The 18359-nt window shown below is 40.0% G+C and overlaps 2 protein-coding genes across 2 annotated transcripts in view; one reads left to right on the top strand and one right to left on the bottom strand.

Annotated features, from left to right (window-relative positions):
• The window catches only part of REC114 (REC114 meiotic recombination protein), a 30197-nt gene extending 24264 nt beyond the window's left edge, over nucleotides 1–5933 (top strand). The window contains exons 5-6 of the mRNA XM_026068361.1: nucleotides 1179–1247; nucleotides 4720–5933. Coding sequence (XP_025924146.1) covers nucleotides 1179–1247; nucleotides 4720–4881 — 231 coding nt within the window. The 3' untranslated portion in view covers nucleotides 4882–5933. The remainder of the gene's footprint in view (nucleotides 1–1178; nucleotides 1248–4719) is intronic.
• NPTN (neuroplastin) overlaps nucleotides 4960–18359 on the bottom strand; it is a 43021-nt gene continuing 29621 nt past the window's right edge. Inside the window, exons 6-9 of the mRNA XM_026068362.1 lie at nucleotides 17476–17749; nucleotides 7315–7336; nucleotides 6502–6575; nucleotides 4960–6027 (exon numbers count right to left, since the gene is read on the bottom strand). Of these exons, the coding sequence (XP_025924147.1) occupies nucleotides 6515–6575; nucleotides 7315–7336; nucleotides 17476–17749 (357 nt within the window). The 3' untranslated portion in view covers nucleotides 4960–6027; nucleotides 6502–6514. The remainder of the gene's footprint in view (nucleotides 6028–6501; nucleotides 6576–7314; nucleotides 7337–17475; nucleotides 17750–18359) is intronic.

Here is an 18359-nt window from a genome sequence, read left to right on the forward strand (position 1 = left end):
AAGAGCTGAATTGTCACCAAGAAAATGTGTCCAGACTTTCAGTGTTCTTCATCTAAGACTGCTGGGAAGCACCTGGCAGCTTTTCAGCTAGATTATACAGGATAAGAAAAATGGTCAGAGTCATTCAAGCAACTAAGAATTTTCTCCTTTTTTTGTTTACCTACTCCTCTGTTTTGCAGTCATAGAATCTGTAAATACAATAGTTGCATCAATTTTAACTTAACCCGATACATTTTAAGTGATTTCAGGGTAACAACAAAATGCTCCCCTCTCCAAGACAAAGTCCTTAGGCAATTAGAAAAGGCAGATAATGTTTCTGAGGGTGACCGATTCTTGAGTACATACTCTTGGGCATCCAGAGGATCACATTTACCAGCTCTCAGAAACATCCCTGCAGCTAACTCAGCCAGGAAAATTCTGGGGCATGTGATAAAATGTTGAAGACCAAGCCTGAGTCCAGAAGGGGAATCTCAGAGTCTTCATTTACCTCATTTTCAGGATAGAACCTGGGCAAGTCCTGCAATACTGGACAGTGGAGTCAGATTTGGTAAAGAAAGTAGGGGAAAATACATTGCTCAGTTGACTCACACCTTTTCCCAGAGGGTGCATGAAAGAAGACCTTCAGCAGCTGATCYCCAAGATTTATGGGTTCAACTTGAAGCAGATCGCCTCTCCTTTGGGCTTTGCTCATTTTCTGATGAGCTAAAACAAAGAATGGAAGGTAAAGAATTTAATGGCAGAATACCATTAAACGCCATTAAGCAGTCATACAAATGTTAATTATGCTCTCACTCCAGAAGTTGGACTGAAAGCCTCACTCTGAAAACAGAAATGTGAACCTGAACCATTTTTTTGGGTGGTGTGACCCATAAGGAAAAAAGCATGCTCCTTGTGAGCATACASATTATTTTTTAAAATTTCTTCCAGTGTGTAAGTAGTTTAAAAGTTATCTTGGTTTAGACATGGCAGTTTAACTATAGGTCCATTATTTCATGTCTTTAAAAAGTAAAGACTGAACACATGTGCATTCAGGTTTCATAAAAAGATGCCTTTTTACTACATAAGGTAGCTGAGCACATTCTCTTCCTGTTATCTCTAAAAATGGAACTACTACCCTTCTTGCACATACCCACACTCTTCTTGCTAAGAAGCCTTTATTTGCATTTGATATTTTCCAGCCAGATGAGCCTTTACCAGATTCACACACAAGCTTTGGAGAAAGAAGATCTATAACACAGCTAGCACAGGTAAAAATCTAATGCTTGGATCCTGTAACTTCATTTCTCTGGCATGGAGAGAGAGTGAGCTATCTTGTACCCTGTAGACATCTGATAGCATCCTGATGCTCAGTGAAGTCTCCTATCAGCAATAATGGTTCATTTACTTACAGCCATACCAGCAAAAACACAGGATCTTGTGTGTAATGATCTAGACCTAGGAAATAAGCTACAAAAAGGAGATTTCATGGTATAATTTAAACATTTGCTTAAAAAAAAAAAGCAAAGAGCAAACAAATACCCCCATGCCACATACAAATAAATGATTTTGTCAGTGTTCCAGTCTGCAGTTATCCCTGCAGTTTCCTGCAGTTATAGCTTAAGTTTGAAAATATCAATCRTCACACTTGACTCGCAGCAAAAGCATCCATAATTCAACTGATAGTTTCACCAAGAAGTCCACAGTAAAATGGTGTTTAAAAATAGTTTGATGTTAATGTTACTTACTTTTTTCTGTATTGTCTGAAATTCACAATAAGATGATTGAGGAGAAACAACTGTTTCTAACCTTTTTTTTTTTTTTCTACAAGTTCCCAATGGATCTTTCTTGCACTTTTTTTCCTAGGGATAGAATGATCAAGACAATGCTTCAAATCAATGGTTTAAGGGACAATTCCTATCATCAATTCTGTCATCTCTAAATCCCAAAAGCCTTTTAAGTATAAAGGAACAGACTTACCAAACACTTTGTTTCAAGAAAGTAGAGTTCTCTGAGCTCATCTCAATGATGAGAGCTGTATACATGTCCTGCTGGTCAACTACCAACAGTTTTGTTCTTATCCTTGTACAGATCTGTGGATTATATTTTAGTACTTCCAGTTCTGCTGAAGCATGATAACTTGCAGAAAAAAATATTAACATTCACTTTGTTTTGGATCTAAGAACAGGCTCTAATTTTTATCTGCACTTTCAAATAATTAGGTACTTTCAAATAAAGCAGTGGCTGCTTAGGGTGGGACTGAGTTACTTGCGCTACTGCAGTATATTAGGAAGTTGCTAGGAAATCTGTATGTACACACTGCTGTGCAGCTGAGCTGAGTGCAAACTTAAGCTGTATCTGTTACCTGGCCATAGCTTGGGCTAAGAAAGCAAGCTAGAAGTCTGACAACACCTTAAAAATTTATTTTCTTGCACCTATATTTCAGTGTTTACTACATTTCYTCTCTGCAATAAGGGCAGATGGGATTTACTGACAACCTGAATGGCAGCCTCAGGACTATCTCAGACCTTCCTGATAGCCTGATGTTACCAGTGAGCAGGTGCCTGGAACAGATGGAATTAATGACAGTGGTTGCACMGGGCACAGCAATCCTTTCCTGTCCTGGACATAGTTTAGATCTGTGTTCACTATTCAGTATAGAGTGATCAAACAAGGCACAGCTGGCCTTTAGCAACTGTATTTTTTCATGACTAAGCTCTGCTTTGAGACAATACTAGAAAAGGTAAATTAAAACCAGCATTATAAAAGAAAAATTTAGCTTTTAAAAATTCCTGCTTCTGATAAAGGCTTTCTAGTACTGAGACCTTTCTTTGCCATACACATTCATCCATTTCTCCTCTGAACAAATAGCAAGTTCCCTGGCACAAAAAGATGCCTTGATGTAGTATTTTTCTGCACAGCATCCTCTACTTGTTTCTCTGCTTTTTAGTCAGCTTAATACAGCTGTGCTCAGAGATGGTGTTTCCCATCCTCTGGCCCATGGGCTTGCAATCCCAAGTTCATTCAGGGTTGAGCTCGTTTTCCTAGTTCTACTTCAGAGACATATCCTTTCAGCTGGCTTATTTATGCTCTGGAATTTAAATTTCCCATTTCTGCCACCTCAGGAGACATTTTCTGGTCTCCACTCACCATTTTAAAGTTAACAGAAGCTTTAAGCATTCTACCAGGGGTTTTTTGTTTGTTTTTTTAAACACATCCAACAGACTTCCATTTGTGTTTAAGGACACTGTTCTCAACTCAGGACTWTGACATGAGCCAGGAAAAAAATGATACTGCAGTGTGAACCAATAATAAGACGAGCAAAAATACTAGGATATATCCCCCCCTCCCCAGTCAAATGTGGGTATGCCCCAAATGTTAGTGTGCCCAGGCCATCTGGCAGTTGCCCTACACTGTTACAAGTTTAAGCTATGGAAGCTAGGGCCTGACTTAGCAGTTTATAGCAATTTTGACTTTTCCAGATGGCCAGGCATCTCCCAAATCAGTGCATCAGAAAAATRGGCCAAACTGTGCCTTTGAAGTTCCTTAAAACAAGACACAGACTAATTATTGTTAGGTGTTTCCCCCACCCCCAAATAACACAGCAAACATTCACCAYGATCCCCAGCTGCCTCTGCACATCACCCTTACTGCATTATGAAAGTACAGTTTCAGTCTTTCTTTAATTCTACTTTCCTCTCCCATGCAGAGAATCCAAAAAGCATCAGCAGTAACTGATGCTCCTGCTATTATAACTTTGGCAGAGATAGGTAAAGAGAGTGAGGGGGAAGTGAGGGCTGTAGAAGATGCACAGCCTAAATAATGGAAAAGTTTTGGTACACAAAGTCTCAGAGACATTAATGCATATTATGAATTATGCAGTTTAACAAGAGCAGCAACACTGACTACAGTAGGGCCCTTAAATGGKGAAGATGCCATTTCTTCAATATAGCTCACATCCAGCAGGGAAAACTGGCAGCCAACCAAAATAAAGTTTTAGTCAAGCTGGTTCGGATTGTTGTCATAGTAGCAGCAGCACAGAAAGTGCTTAGGAGTTGCCTATCAGGCCATTAGGCTTGTGCATTTCTCCAGCGTATCCAAAGAATGAGAGCTGGCATCTCCTACACACGATGGAAAGTAGTCAAGGCTTCCTCAAGCGTGATGCAGCACATCTCCCATTTTGCTGCAACTAGTTTTATATTGAAAAATGACATGACACACATATTCCCTCCCCACCATCACCACCACAAGAAAAAAAAAATGCTGGGGGGGGGGGTTAAGTAGGGATGAAAGTGGGTTTTAGGTTTTAAAAAGCCCCATAATTTACTTGTAAGAGACATCTTGCTAAATTAAGGTCTTTGAAACAAACTCTCTGGTAATTCTAGCTTCTAACAGCATTACATACACTTTATAAAAGATCCTTTTTTGTTACACAGAATGGATTCACTATGAGGCAAAAGTCACTGTTACCCAGGAAATTACCATTTCTAATTTAAACAATTGTACAGTCAAGAATTCAAAGTTGCATAAAAAGCTATATTAGAATTGGCTCTAAGTATCAGAAAAAAATTATATACAGAAATCATATGTGATTGAAAGTATTCAAACAGCATATTAACAAGGCAGATGTCTTTATTAAATACTGAAGGGAAAAATCTGAGCTAACTCAATTGTTACAAAAAACATGTAATACTACCTTTTATGTACAAGATTAATACAACACCTTTGTTTTTACTTTTGCAGTCTGTGCTGAAATCGAAGTTTGAGCTCCCCCTCGTGTATCGGCATTCTGTGTGGAGTGCACAAGAGCTGGGGCCTTTTATTCGCTTATGTCTTATGGATCAAAATTTCCCAGCTTTTGTGGAAGATGTGGAGAAGGAATTGAAAAAATTAACAGAAGGTTGAGAACTTATTACTACTAGAATATACAGCACTCGGGATACACAAGCTTAAATATTGTTAATTATCTGAAAAAATCTCACACAGTTTTGTCAGTGTTTTATTTTYAAAAACAGGTGAATCCACTTTTTATACATCATTGCACTTCAACAAATACACAGAACACAAGTTCATGCATCTACAGTTACGCACATCATGAGAACCCTGTTAGGTCTATTTCTACAATCTTTAAATCATGAGAAATTACAGTGTCAAACTAAAGAGTATAACTAGTTGCATAGAATATCACCATGCCGTAACATTTCATCATCATTTAAACAAAAAAGAAAATTATAAAAGTTTGCCTGAATTGAATGTACAAGAATATGTTGAACACATCAGTGCAAAAGGATTTGAGAATTTACATGATTTAACAAAAAAAAAATCACTTAAAAAGCAATCATATATATATATTTATAAACTGAAGTTTTGTTTTTGTTTTTAACTGCATTTCACCACCACCACTTTGTTGAACCATTCCAGCTTTTGAAGTCTGATTATTGGACACCCAAGTCTCTCTATATAGGTTAAGCCCTTAAGATAATTTCAATTTATATTACTTCTCTAAGTACCAGAACAGTATAATTCTCTCATCTTTCAGACATACAGTAAGGAATGAATATCAGCAGCTTAAAAATGAAACACATTTACTGTATTTTGGTTTTCCCCCTCCCCCAAAATATAAATATATACTGTATATATTTTTAAGTTTTGCTGTACTTTACAAAAAAGTATCACTAGATGGCAGCAGTGCATTTTAGAGCTTGGCCAATTTAACAGCTACCTTAAGTAAAAAATGGCGCATGCATGATTCAACTTGCTACTTCTACTGTTTAAATATATTAAGGAAAAAAAGCAACATTCACAGCACATCAAGCCCAAAATAGTTTACACCTTCTACACTGAAGCATTATTAAAATTTATCTGGCTAGGTCATCCTTACAGGAGAGGCTAAATAAGGCATGCTTTAGACAGTCATATTGTTGCTCACTTGAAAAGGAGAAAGGAAAAAAAAAAAAGAAAAAAAGACAGAAGTGAAGTTCTAGAACCAAGAGTTCCAAACATTAAATTTAGCAGGTCATATTGCCATCAGTCTCTCAGAAACTTAAAGCTCTAAAAAAGAAATGAGAAAAGGTATTAGTCAACGACTGACAGCATTTTCAATGTCACATGCCATAACTACATAAACAAAGCCGTTAACATCTGATTTGCTGTGAAATGAGATAAAGGCTTCCCAGCCACGGCTAGCTTCCAGATTTAAGATAGAATGAGGAGGCTTTTTTAGTAGTATTTTTCTACCAGAAATGCTAAGCTATAGTTTGCTAAGCTACAGTTGTGATTGCCTAGAGTTCTGCAGCTAGTGAATCATTAAAAGACCTACGTATTTCATGCAAAAATTTTTTGATAACCCCGTGTGTTCTTTGAAACATGACAGAGTCAGGAGGACTAGTGCTATACACTGAACAGCTGACAGCTTTTTAAATGCATGGACAAGCTATGTTTACTTATCCCGATCCCTACCAATTACTACCCAAAAAGGAGGACTTCAGTCTGACCATTTCTGACCCGTGTGCAAGTCATACTTACATTATAAGCATTTTTAATTTGTGTTTCTCTGACGTAAGTTTTTATCTTTATGATTGTTTGTAGAATTTGTTTTCCTGGAGAAAGAGAGAGAAAATGCAAAGTCATTCACAAGTATAGGAAAACTTTTCTTTGAACATACAGTTAAATAGCGTTTCATTCTTCCCCCTCCTGTCTCTAGGTGGTTAAAGACAGCACACACAACTTTTAGCCATGTATGTTGATACCTTCTTGCCTAGTGTATTCGCCTCCTAAATCATTCTGCTTCCTAGTTTTACCACTTACATTTTATAATTGATGCAGCATGCTTTTCCAGTTTGCCAGTTACTTATTATATTTGTAATATATCAAATATGTTATGCAAGACAGTCAGGAGACCACTTTTTGCTTTAGCATGAATATTTGTTTCTAACTCTTTCAACAACATTGTTTTTATAGCAAAGTTCTTGGAAATCTCAATCTTCTCTACTCCAGTGCTTACAAATGACAAAAGGCCAGAGTTCCCAAGTATCGGTGATGAAAGGCTTGCTTTACTTGAGAGCATTGACTTTTGTGGCTTGTCCCCTTATGCTCAGACTTTTACTCCCTTGCCCAAACAACAAATCAGAAGAGGTCAGCTTACGGGCTCTTTGGAGTGAGAATTTTGCCTGCTTTTAGGTAGCAATATAGTATGTGGCACGCTGATCTTTAATAAAGCTTCAGACTGTCACAGTCAGTAATGTCACATGTAATGTAGGTTTAAAGTAATGTAAACTCCCGTAAACTATCAGATCCCTTTGAGTAATCTCAGTAATATTTTTCTTAAAGTGCACTTACATTGGCCCAGCTGGTTCATCATCTGCAGCAAGAGTTCAGATGCAATCCAGTGAAAGACAAGGAAAGGAAAGAAAAACAAAGTCAGTCTTTGTACCGTACACTAGCTGAACTGAAACAGCAAACCAATCTACAGCATTAAAGGCCATTCCACTTTGGTAGTGCAAAATTCATGAGTTATTTTTCTGGATTCAAGTTTTAATGGCAAGTATGTTGCTTCAATGGTTTTAGTTAACACTTTGAATGCTTGTCATGAAGAACTGCAACTGTAGCGGACAGATTGTTGCAATATGGTCATACTCATCTTGTCCCCAAGTTCCAGTGGTTCAATCTCATAAAGTAGATGAGAAGACAAACCAACATTTCAGTTGTAAAATCCTGCTGTTTGTTTTCTTGCATTGTTTTTTTTTTTTTAAACCCATTCTTCAACTGCTGATGGGTAATTATTGGTATATACACAACAGGGTATATACCATATGCTCATCTTCTCCCATGGATCATACAACYATTTCATATTCCATTTTTCTTGAGGTCTAATTACACCGGACCAGGTTAGGAGGAGGTTGAAGGTGCAATACTTTATTCCAATATCCAAACATAGTCCTTGGATAGCAGCAGGCATTATGCATGCATCTAATAGAAAACAGGACCCAAAACACTAGGAAAAAATTATGGTGTTGTAATACCCCTAGACACAACAGACTTCAGCTACAGAAGACTGACAGCATTGTTCTGCCTGTGTCTTGGCAAAAAGCCAGGGAAAAACATTCTCTTTTAGGAATTGGAAAAATATCTGCCAATGAGTAATGTTTCAATGAGTAATATTAGTTCTTTCATGACCAATTGAACRTTATTTGAATTACAAATATGTTATTTTGCCAACAAGTTGCAGTACAGAAGACAGAAATTAAGTGCATTTAAATAGCAGTACACAATTAATCAAGAAAGTTAATGTTCCTGTAGAACTATTTTGGGGGACCAATTCACAACCTGCTATTTTTAGCATATTAATGATTGCTGTTCCCCCTCATGCTAGTAGGYTGGGGTTTTTTTTTCTTCACTGAAGTCTTTAAGAAACTCTCAGCAGGATTCCACAAGGGGGCTTAGTGCACATGAAGCAGTTATGGAAATTACAGTCTTAAAACAGTGTAGGCATCCGCATGAGCACACACTAGGAGTAATGTCTGTCAAACGGGACATTACTCCACCTGTACCTTCAAGGCAACGGATAGGCAAAGCCACCGCTAGCACAGACAGTGACCGGAACAAAAAAATATTTCAAAAAAAGAAAGAACTAACCACAAACCAATAGCTTTACAGCCAAAAATAACATACTAGCGACACACCAGTGTCCACAGAAGTCCATTACCAGCAACAGTACACTATCGGACAAGATACAGAGAAAACTAGGACTAGTAAGGACAACCAGACATCAATGTGCTGTTGTATATACAGTGGAGATATACAGAGACACATCAGGTACTGAAACACAAAGCACAGTAGAGTAAATCTAGATCTTCCCTCCACAAATATCTTTTGATTCACAAAAGATTTCAAAACAGACTATACTACGTACTCTGTATGCTCTGTGGGAAGAATGTTTTTACAGAAGTGGACAGACAGCAAATCCTTACTCCCCCCCCTCCACACTCAGTAGCGCTACCAAAGCCATTCTGCTTTCAGACTTGGTTATCTCGGCTTTCTATAAGCATAAGCAACATCTTGGAGAGTTTGTTTTGCTGAACTTCAGAAATATAAAACTGCACCATTAAGATACAAGCTCTCTCTTGCTATAATAACCATTCTTCCTCTCAATTAAAATATTTAGATGCATATTTCAGATAGGTAAGTTTTGTGTGTTAATAGAAATGCTTCAGGTTTATAAAGGCTGCCAGCAAGTGTTTGTTTTCCTAGCAAAGATCCAACAAAAATGCCTATTGGAATACTTATGATTATGCATAAGGTCTAAGACCAGTGGATCACCACCACTCACCCCTTTCCCATCTATAATCTAACAGGTGATACAGAGAGGCTGAGGAAWAGTTTCTTTACGCAATAGTCTCCTGGACAGCCATTTAACTGCTGAAGAAGCATCCCCAGTACAGTGCAATACAGTATAGACAAAGAATCAAAACCCTAGCGAAATCAGGGGGAACAGAACAACAGAAAAATAAGTACAAAATTAGACTAAATAAAGATTAAAAACAGCAAACTGAAATCCAAATTAGTTGTGAAYGTGAATGAAGAAGTTTTAAGAAAAAGTGTTAACATTATGACTTGTGCATTGTATAGACTGAAGCGGAGATTAAACAAACTCCAAAGCATGCAGATCTCTCACTTACCACCATTTTTTAAGGGTATGATGCAATTGAAGGGGGGAAAAAAAAGAAGTCATAGTAACCGACAAATATCAATATAACTCAAAACCTTTATGCCAGAAGACCTGGCTCTAGTAACTGTCTGTCTGTAATGCAATAATATTTGAAACATATGGCCATAGCGAACATGCCTCCGAGTATGCTGCTTCATTCCATTCAGTACCTGCAAGGTTCCCGAAATACTACAGCTTGAGCTCTAATTTTATAATTGACCACATTAAACCCCTCATTTTTCAGGAATTTGCTTTCTAATTTGGAAAGGATCTGCAGACTCCAATAAATCATTCTTTATCTAATACAAGATTAAAAATATTACCAAGCCTTCCTTGTAGGTACAGTGATTATCTGCTTAATGTTGCCCTCAAATAGCAGATTTCTAAAGTGAAACTTTATGCAATGTATTAAAGGTAGTAGCAATTCTAACAGGTATAATCAATCCTTCCAGCCAAAAACCCTGAACATTAAAATTGTATGATGATGACAAATAGATATAGTTTAGCTTTCCTCAAACTTGTGCATCTGGTGAGGTCGTGTGTGTATTAACTGTCTGGCAGTATAACTCTCCTGCTACAATAGTCTGAGAAGGGGGTTGTTCTTTGTGTCCCCAACCCTGCATTACTTTCAGCCTTAATTTAGAAGTCGCTTTGTTTGTTACTCAGTTAATTCTATCTCCTTTGAAAAATTACAATATTTATTTTTAATATCAAATTAATCTTTTGTAGCCTCTTATGACTGGCAGAAGTTAAAAATGAAAAAAAATTCCAAGAAATCTACACAAGGAGGAGTTAGGAGACAGCCTCAACAGTGTTTATTATACTGACACATAGCAAGAGTGAAACCTGCCTTTATATCAATAGTGAACTTGAGCATTATTAAAATACAYACCCGAGCAGGAAAACACCTATGTTAAAATTCTGTTCACACCCTCAAATGAAAAAGCCAATGTCTATGGCTGCTTCAGTCTTCTGTTACAATACAGCCTCTACAGTCTGCAAAGCAATTTTTTAGAACTACTACAGAAACTGCTAGAGAATTTTTATATTTAAAAACTAGCTTAAGAGTTTGCTTTCTGAGAAGAGAAAAATTTGACAGTGGTGCACGTTGACAGTTTGAAAACTTTTGAGAAGAATATTTACAACTGTAAGAATTCGGATGCGTTTGCCCAAGTTGAAAAAAGTAATGAATTTTTCAGTTATTAACTCAGAAAACATTCAGAAGCTTCCAAAACGGGGCATGATGACCACTCAAAGCATCTACTGACTTCCGCCACGCAGGCCGGCGATGCATTCTCACAAGGTGGCTGTTCACGGGGACAATCGTTACGATCTGTGTTAACAATTTAGAGCTCTGGTTACGTGCAGAGATTTAAAGGCAGTATTTGCCAGGTTTAGTGTAACGCTTCTATATTGCTTCATTAACAATGGAAATATTTTGGACAGAGGGGTAAAGAAAAGATGAACGGAGACGCTCGTCGGGCTCCATAGAACAAACCAATAAAAATAAAGCAGTTGTTCTGAACTGGAATGAAGGCATAACTATATTTGCAATGAAGAATATCTGGCCAAGATCAATTACATCAGACTTAAGGAGTTCTGATCCTATAATAGCGTCTAACAAGTTAGTATATAGGACCATAGAAGCCAGGCTATTTGACTACCACCGTGATACAGTGATCCTTGCTTTTAGGTATAGTTGATAGCTATACRGTCTCATAATGTGTGTGCCTGACAATTTTCTCCCCTTGATAAATTCTAGGCGTGGGAAAGAAAGATGACAGTAATAGGAAAAAAAAGAAACCAAAAATTAGCTTGTTACAAGGTAAACCGTTTAAGTAAAAACATTTTGTTTTTTTTAAATTACTTACAGTAATAGCAGGAACAGAGAAAAGTCAAGAAAAAAAAAAGTATTAGAAAGAATGTGGGGATATGGATGAAGCTTCTGCAGAGCCAGAGCAGAAATACATTTATGGAAAGCTTTTGTATTAAACTGACAAATGAGAAGGGAAGAATAAAAAAGCATGTATTATAACCCAGTTACCACAAGGGTTTGTGCTAAAGATTATGTAGAATATGGATTTTAAAGTAAAAACTGTTTACATTCCTAGGGGGGAATGCAGCCAAGAAGTTTTTACTTTCTACTTACCCCAGAACACACCCTTTAAAACAGCGTATTTGCCAATTTTAGGCTATTTGATTCATCAACAACAACCCCCCMCACACACTTTAAAAATCTTTGGTATACTATATTGAGGTAATAACAGCTGATGACCATGTCTATAAGCAGCTTAAGCTATACCACAGAGGAATAAACAGCTATTTGCTTCCTTTTATTGTAAAGTGAAGTCCAAGCAACTTGCATTCTGAGCAAAATGCATCAGCAATCCTCTACTGAAACTCTGCTTCTGATCACACATGCAGGGAAGTGCCAACATCTCTGGCCTAAACATGCTGTGTTCATGCAGCTTTCATCACCAAAAGCCACTGGAAGCTGCACGTTGTTTAACCACCACGATTTCACAAAACCTATCTGCTCTCTGGAAAAGGTATGTAAGCCGTATTGCTTTATCATGTGTAATGCAAGGCAAACTCCGATTTTGAAATTATGCAGAAATTCAAGCGCAATCTCCCCCTCCCTTCTTCCTTCCAGCACATAATTGAATGCAAGAGGGTTCGCATCCATAAGCAAGTTCAAGGAGGTGCTCACTGCAGTAACCTCCGCTCCAGGAGGGCAGGAATGCCCCTAATCCACAGGCACTACACCAAGGACCCGCACTGGGCACCCACTAATGCCAGCCTTGCCCAGCTTTCAGTGCAAATACAGACTGCACGATTCAGAACTTCCTATTTCTGCTACACAGCAGCAGGGGAAAAAGAAAAAAAAAAGCTCAAACATCTGAATTATGTGAAGGAGGAAATATTAGCAAAGGAGCTACTGAGCAGCCCTGTTCTGTGGCAGAAAAAGCAATTAAACCAAACACAAAAAGCAAGGTTCATGCAAAGTTAAAACTGCAGTCAGGAAATGCCAAAGTTAAAGGACCGTCCTTGCTCCTCCAGCACGGCAGTGTTTCCAGACGGAGGTAGCGCCTTTTAGAAGGCCAGCTAGCACATTGGTAAAAACGTCTTTTGTAGCACGCAGGCACCTTCCCCCTGCCTCTGAAACCTAAGTGGCAAACTGCACAGCTAAACAGCAAGTTGAGAAGAACTGCTCCAAATTTAACTTGGTACTGGGCACTCTACCCATCCCAGGGTACCAACTTCTTCTCTCTCAGAAAGGCTGTCAGGAGGATGGGGGAAGAGGAACACCACCAAAGTTACCTCCTAGGGGTGAAACGGGCAATTTTTAGCCTGTGCAACAGAGGTTAAGGAGAAGGGAAAGAATTAATGCAGTTGATCTCATTTTTGCTGGCCAGGTAGAGTTCCCAAGCTCTCTGGAAAGCATCCCAGGCATCTTCCAGGATAGAGATAACGTTTCTCTCCAGTCACATCCCTCTGCCAGTAACTGAGCGTTGCTGTTCAGATCAGTTTTCAAAGCCTGTTTTGGTGCTTATTTATTTAGTTTCCTCAAAAAGGTACCGCCCTCCACCTACAAGCCTTGCTTATTTCTTTTTAAGCCAATGCAGCTTTCACTTTTCTACGATGTTCTTGCAAACACTTTCTTGCCTGTATATATGTGCACTGCAAACACAACCAGTGGCATTACAAATGTGGTTTGCTGAAGGGTTAACTATCCGCGCTTTGCCTGGGAAACATGACATTCCTCTAAAAGCAGTTCCCTATCAGTCGGGGGTAGCGGGGGACCCTCAGGATATGGTGCTGCTYCGAACTGGATGATCCGTTAGAGGCAGGGAAAGCGGTTGAGTACAGCATTCTCAAAGAGCGGCAAGACAGGCGGCTTCTGGAAGGTGGCACCGTGAATTGTTAGCGAGGGCAGGCTGGTGCAGCTGGGGAAGAGAAAGGTAGGAGAAGCATTGATGTGAATCCTCTCTATTAGCCGAGTCTGAGGCCACCCCGCTCCAACTTGCAGCTTGGGCTGGCTTTGTCAGAGGGTATAAATGCAGCACACCCTGAAAGGCTGCCTGTAACTTGTGCAGGCTCAACTGAGCTAGACCTAAAATCTAGGTCAGCTGGGTACCATACGAGGCAAGAGCTCAGCGTGGGCCAGGGCGTCTGCCCAAGACCCCGGATAAATACAGCGCAGCCGCGTGCTACGTACGCCGCTACCGGTCAGGCTCGGCGTGGCTGCAGGCRTACCACCTCTAGGCTGCCGACCGAACAGTTCCTTCAGCTCAAGGAAGGCTTTCATTCTTCCTTATACAGGGGAAGTTGCCAAGTTTAACATAATCATTTTTCTCCAGAACTGTAATTTCTATTTCAGGACACATAAGAATATCTGAAGTCATCTTTGCACTAGGTCTGCACAGAAACCATTACTCAAAGATCCCCTCAAAGGGGCAAACATTAGCCAATACACCTAAATTCTCAAAAAAAAAAAAGGGGGGGGGGCAGGGAGGAATGACTGAACACGGGAGACATCTCCCTTCCTCTCCCTTAGGTGGATCTAAGGCACCCCACGGGCCACCTCAAAGCGCCGCAGAGTGGCGAGAGAGCAGGCACAGAACTTGCACCCCAACGTTTAGGCTGTTCACCGGCAGCAGCCGCCTTATCAGCGAAGGCAGACAGCCTGCAGCAGGGAGCCGTGCCAAGCCGAACGATAACGATCCGCTGGGCAGCGGTTCAAAGTAACACACGAAATGGCCATCCATCCTCAGACGTGACTGGGCTTTTTGGCTGCTCCTATCTGYTCCTCTAGAGAAAACAAAGAGCTTCAGAGAAATCCTACGGCTAAGTAGACTCCAGGACAGGAGGGAGACCAGGGAGCAGGGTGGTGGAGGGGTACGTTAAGGAATCTCACAGATTCTAAGGAAAAATTTGGACAGGTCCAAGGCTAAAATACAAAGTCCTGCAAAAAGGGCCATCAGGGAAGTTACTCGGCTACCAGCTTCTGCCCACGCAAGGGCGGAGGCACTAACAGCTCAGTCACTGCACTGCTTATTGCTGCAGCAGCCTCATATGAACATCTGATACAACCACAGCCCTTGTCCTTAAAGCTTAAAATGTCAAAACCAGCGCTAAAAACAGCTTGGAAACAAGCTGATAGTCTATAGAGACCACAGCTGTTTCCAAATGATATTTATACTAAGTAATACGGTGTTTAGAGTAGTACTAATTAATGAAGAGTTATGATAGGCATCTGTGTAAGTCACTGGCCCAGCCTTAGACCATTGATGTTACCTGCTCACTGCAGCATGCAGAGGGGAATATATGATTTTGGAAGCACCAAATTTAAATTCTGAATGATAAGCACACAGTGGCATTAAGCATTAACTTTGGCATTTCATAACCATGTGTATAAAAGGACCARTAAACTTAAGAGTAACCTGAGTTTTCAGTAAAACATTCAAGTGTGGAAATCAGCAGGCTCTGAAGGATTTCTCACATACACATTTGTAAACGCTGCCCCTGCTTATCGGGTGCTTCCCACCACAATATCACAGAAGGTTTTAAATGCAATTACAAAAAGCACAAGGAAAACCAAGGGAATGTAGGACTTAAGTCAGTTTTTAAGGTGAGTAGATTTTATGCCAATTGTGTCTCTTCATCCAAGCAAACCTAATATACAAACGTTGACTGTGACAGTCAGTATTTGATTTCCTCCTCCAGAAAAGCAGGCAGAGAGAACATCTCCACCACAGAGGCGCATCACTCTCCACAACTCAAGTTTAGCTGCCTTTAAAATAATAGCAAACCAAGCAAGCAAACTTAGTAACCTCAGTTACTTGGTTCATCATCTTGGACATTGCCATCAGAGATGATGATCCTGAGATTCCTCAAGCATCTGAAGAGTGGCCAGACCAGTCAGGAAAACTTCAGCCTTTGGAATAAACAGGTAGCGAACTCAGATATACAGTTCACCTCTGGGGTGTACTCCACTGGGCTAACACAGGCATGGCAATATTTGCAGTCGGTCAAATCAAAACCAATTTCTTTTGGATTAAGTCCATTTGAGGCTGATTACAATGAGTATTCCCACATTAAATTAGAGCCATTAATACCTACTTTTAGTCTTTGTGAAATGCAGGGAACTATGAAGAGCCACTAATGAGGCGAGACTCCTCCTGGCTACCCAAGGTCAGGCAAACAAGGCCCAGCAATATGGGAGAAGCACAAGAGAATGTTTGAATTATTTTTTCAAATACATTTAGAAGTTTTCTGGGCTGGTTAAGAGCCACTTTGAAGACAAACCGCTGGCGGTACAAACCTCTTAACGACTGTAAAGCTGTTAGTTATGCAGACATACATGCAYTACATCGTTCCTAGGTGCATTTCCAACAAAATTTCAACAGTCTCAATCGCATGCTCTATAAGCAGTTAGTAAATGCTACTAAAGTGGTTAAGATTAAAAAAGCTAGTTTCCTCTAGGTATGCACTATTCTTTGTTTAAGAAAGTTTCAGTCTGCTACGGAAGTGATCCAAACTGATCCAAAGTGATCCATTTGGAGACAAGGTATTAAAATTTGTTATCTGCTTAGTAAGATTCCCGTTTCCCCTCCCCTTCTCTGCAATATAGCTCAGGACCAGTGAAGTCGTTTTTGCCCAAACTTCACAAGCGGATCATTGCTTCAGCACCTATATTTTCATCCCAAAAGGTGAATGTCTTGCTGTGTTATCACTCTCTTGTGCAGCTCGACAACAGCTAGTCATTGCTGCACAAGTTACGACACACAGTTGCCTTCGGAAGTTTTCTAGCGTGCTAGAAGGCTTGTCCAAACTTGGAAAACACTAATGATTCAGTGCTTCCCCAGACTGACTCAGTGCGTAGCCCACTGCGTCTCATACAGCTCCCGCTCCATTTTTTGAATGCATTGCGTTGCTACAGCAAGCAAAGCGGCATACCATCCGTTTCTCACACGGACTCCTCGGACAGGTTTTCTTGGTAAACACTGTAGTAAGCAACTAGGTGTTACATTCAAGTCTGTTCATTGAGTCGGTTCTCTCAAATACTCATTTTAGCCTCAGACTGCCCCTTTCCCCATCTTTAAAAGAGGAAGATATGCAGAAGCTCAAAGATAAAACAAATAGAACTTTTCTGTATACCCCACACAGTTATCAATGCTACCATCAAACCCGGTAAAATAACCTGATCTTCAGAAAATATAACCTGCTAGACGTTACAGTTAGACAAAACTTCCAGAGCATTCCTTAAATTCATTACAAACTCAGTTACATACCAAAGAGAGGCTGCCCCCTGCCTCTTTTTTTGGCTGAAAACATYTAATGTTTTTTAACATCTCTGTGGGCACAATCCCTCCAAGTGCAATGTTCCCTTTCAAACCCGCACACTGCCCAAACCAGATGCCAGATTGAAGAGGGAGCACCAGTCGGGATTAGTGGGGGAAGCATCTCAGGGCTACTGAAGCAGGAAAGGCAGGAGGCGGCATTAGGCCCACCTTCTGCAACAAAAGCTTTAAAGATACTGAAATCACTGCCCTCCTGTTCCACAGCTGGAGAACCTGAGGAAATCCAGTGACTGCACAGCACTTGGACCATGTATGCTTACTGGGCTTAACGTCTGGAGAGTGAACAGCTGACAAGTCAAAGAACTTCTCAAAGCTGAACGAACTGCGCTGCTGATCCTTCCTTCTAGGAAGCCCCAGTCTGCTCTGCTGCCATAAGTCCTCTTTGCCTTTTCTTTTTCTTTTCTTATAAGTGGCTCTGAGAGCACTTACCGTCTGGGACTTCATCCGGCCGCTTCCTTTTCTCATAAACAACTATGATGACAACGAGGATAATGATTTCTGCCAAAATCCCCAAAAAGGGCCAGAGGGGAGCCAAGTGGCTGCGGACACGGAGGATGGTTGTGACAGAGACGGAGCCGATCAGGTTGGTTGCGTTGCACTGGTACTCGCCAGGATCCTCGTTTATCTGTAGATTTGTGATGCTGAGCTCGGTGTAGTTGTCTTTATTTGTAATGAAGAACCTGCCAGAGGAGTTGTTGATGTCCTGATAAAAGGAGAAAGATGGGAGAGGAAAGAGCGGGAGTTGTCTTTTTTATTTCTGAGGAATTCTTGCAAAGAAGTTGGTTCCTTCACACAACAGAACAGCCCACTGCCAGCATTTGCTCTGTACCCCTCACTAAAGTGAATTTTGCTTCAAAACAAAAAACTTGCTATCTTGACTGACAAGCTGTGGTCAACTACTTTAACAGCATCAGCCATGAAATGCTGACAGTCGTGATCACGTAAGCTACAGTGTTCTCAGCCTTGTGCTTTGAAAGAAACGGTTATATTCCATTCACCAATTTATAGTAATGGGATGAAACAGGTTGGGCTGAACATGAGACAAGTAACAGCATACAAGGTAGGTTCCCTAGCAGGGGACAAAAACAGATTTCAATGTAGAGGGTGAAAGAAAGAAAAGAAAAAAAAGTCAGTACAAATTAAGATTATTCTATATAGCATTAGCCTTTAAAAAATATATATATATATATATATACACACACACACACACAGTTTAAGGTATGAAGGGCCTACTAAAATCTTGCATTTTTTATGTTTTCCAGAGAAACACAGGTACTTCCTACAGATTTGTGCGCAGGGCAGCCTAAGCTGCC

This window comes from Apteryx rowi, unplaced genomic scaffold (assembly GCF_003343035.1).
Source record: "Apteryx rowi isolate R43461 unplaced genomic scaffold, aptRow1 scaffold_27, whole genome shotgun sequence".
Lineage (NCBI taxonomy): Eukaryota > Metazoa > Chordata > Aves > Apterygiformes > Apterygidae > Apteryx > Apteryx rowi.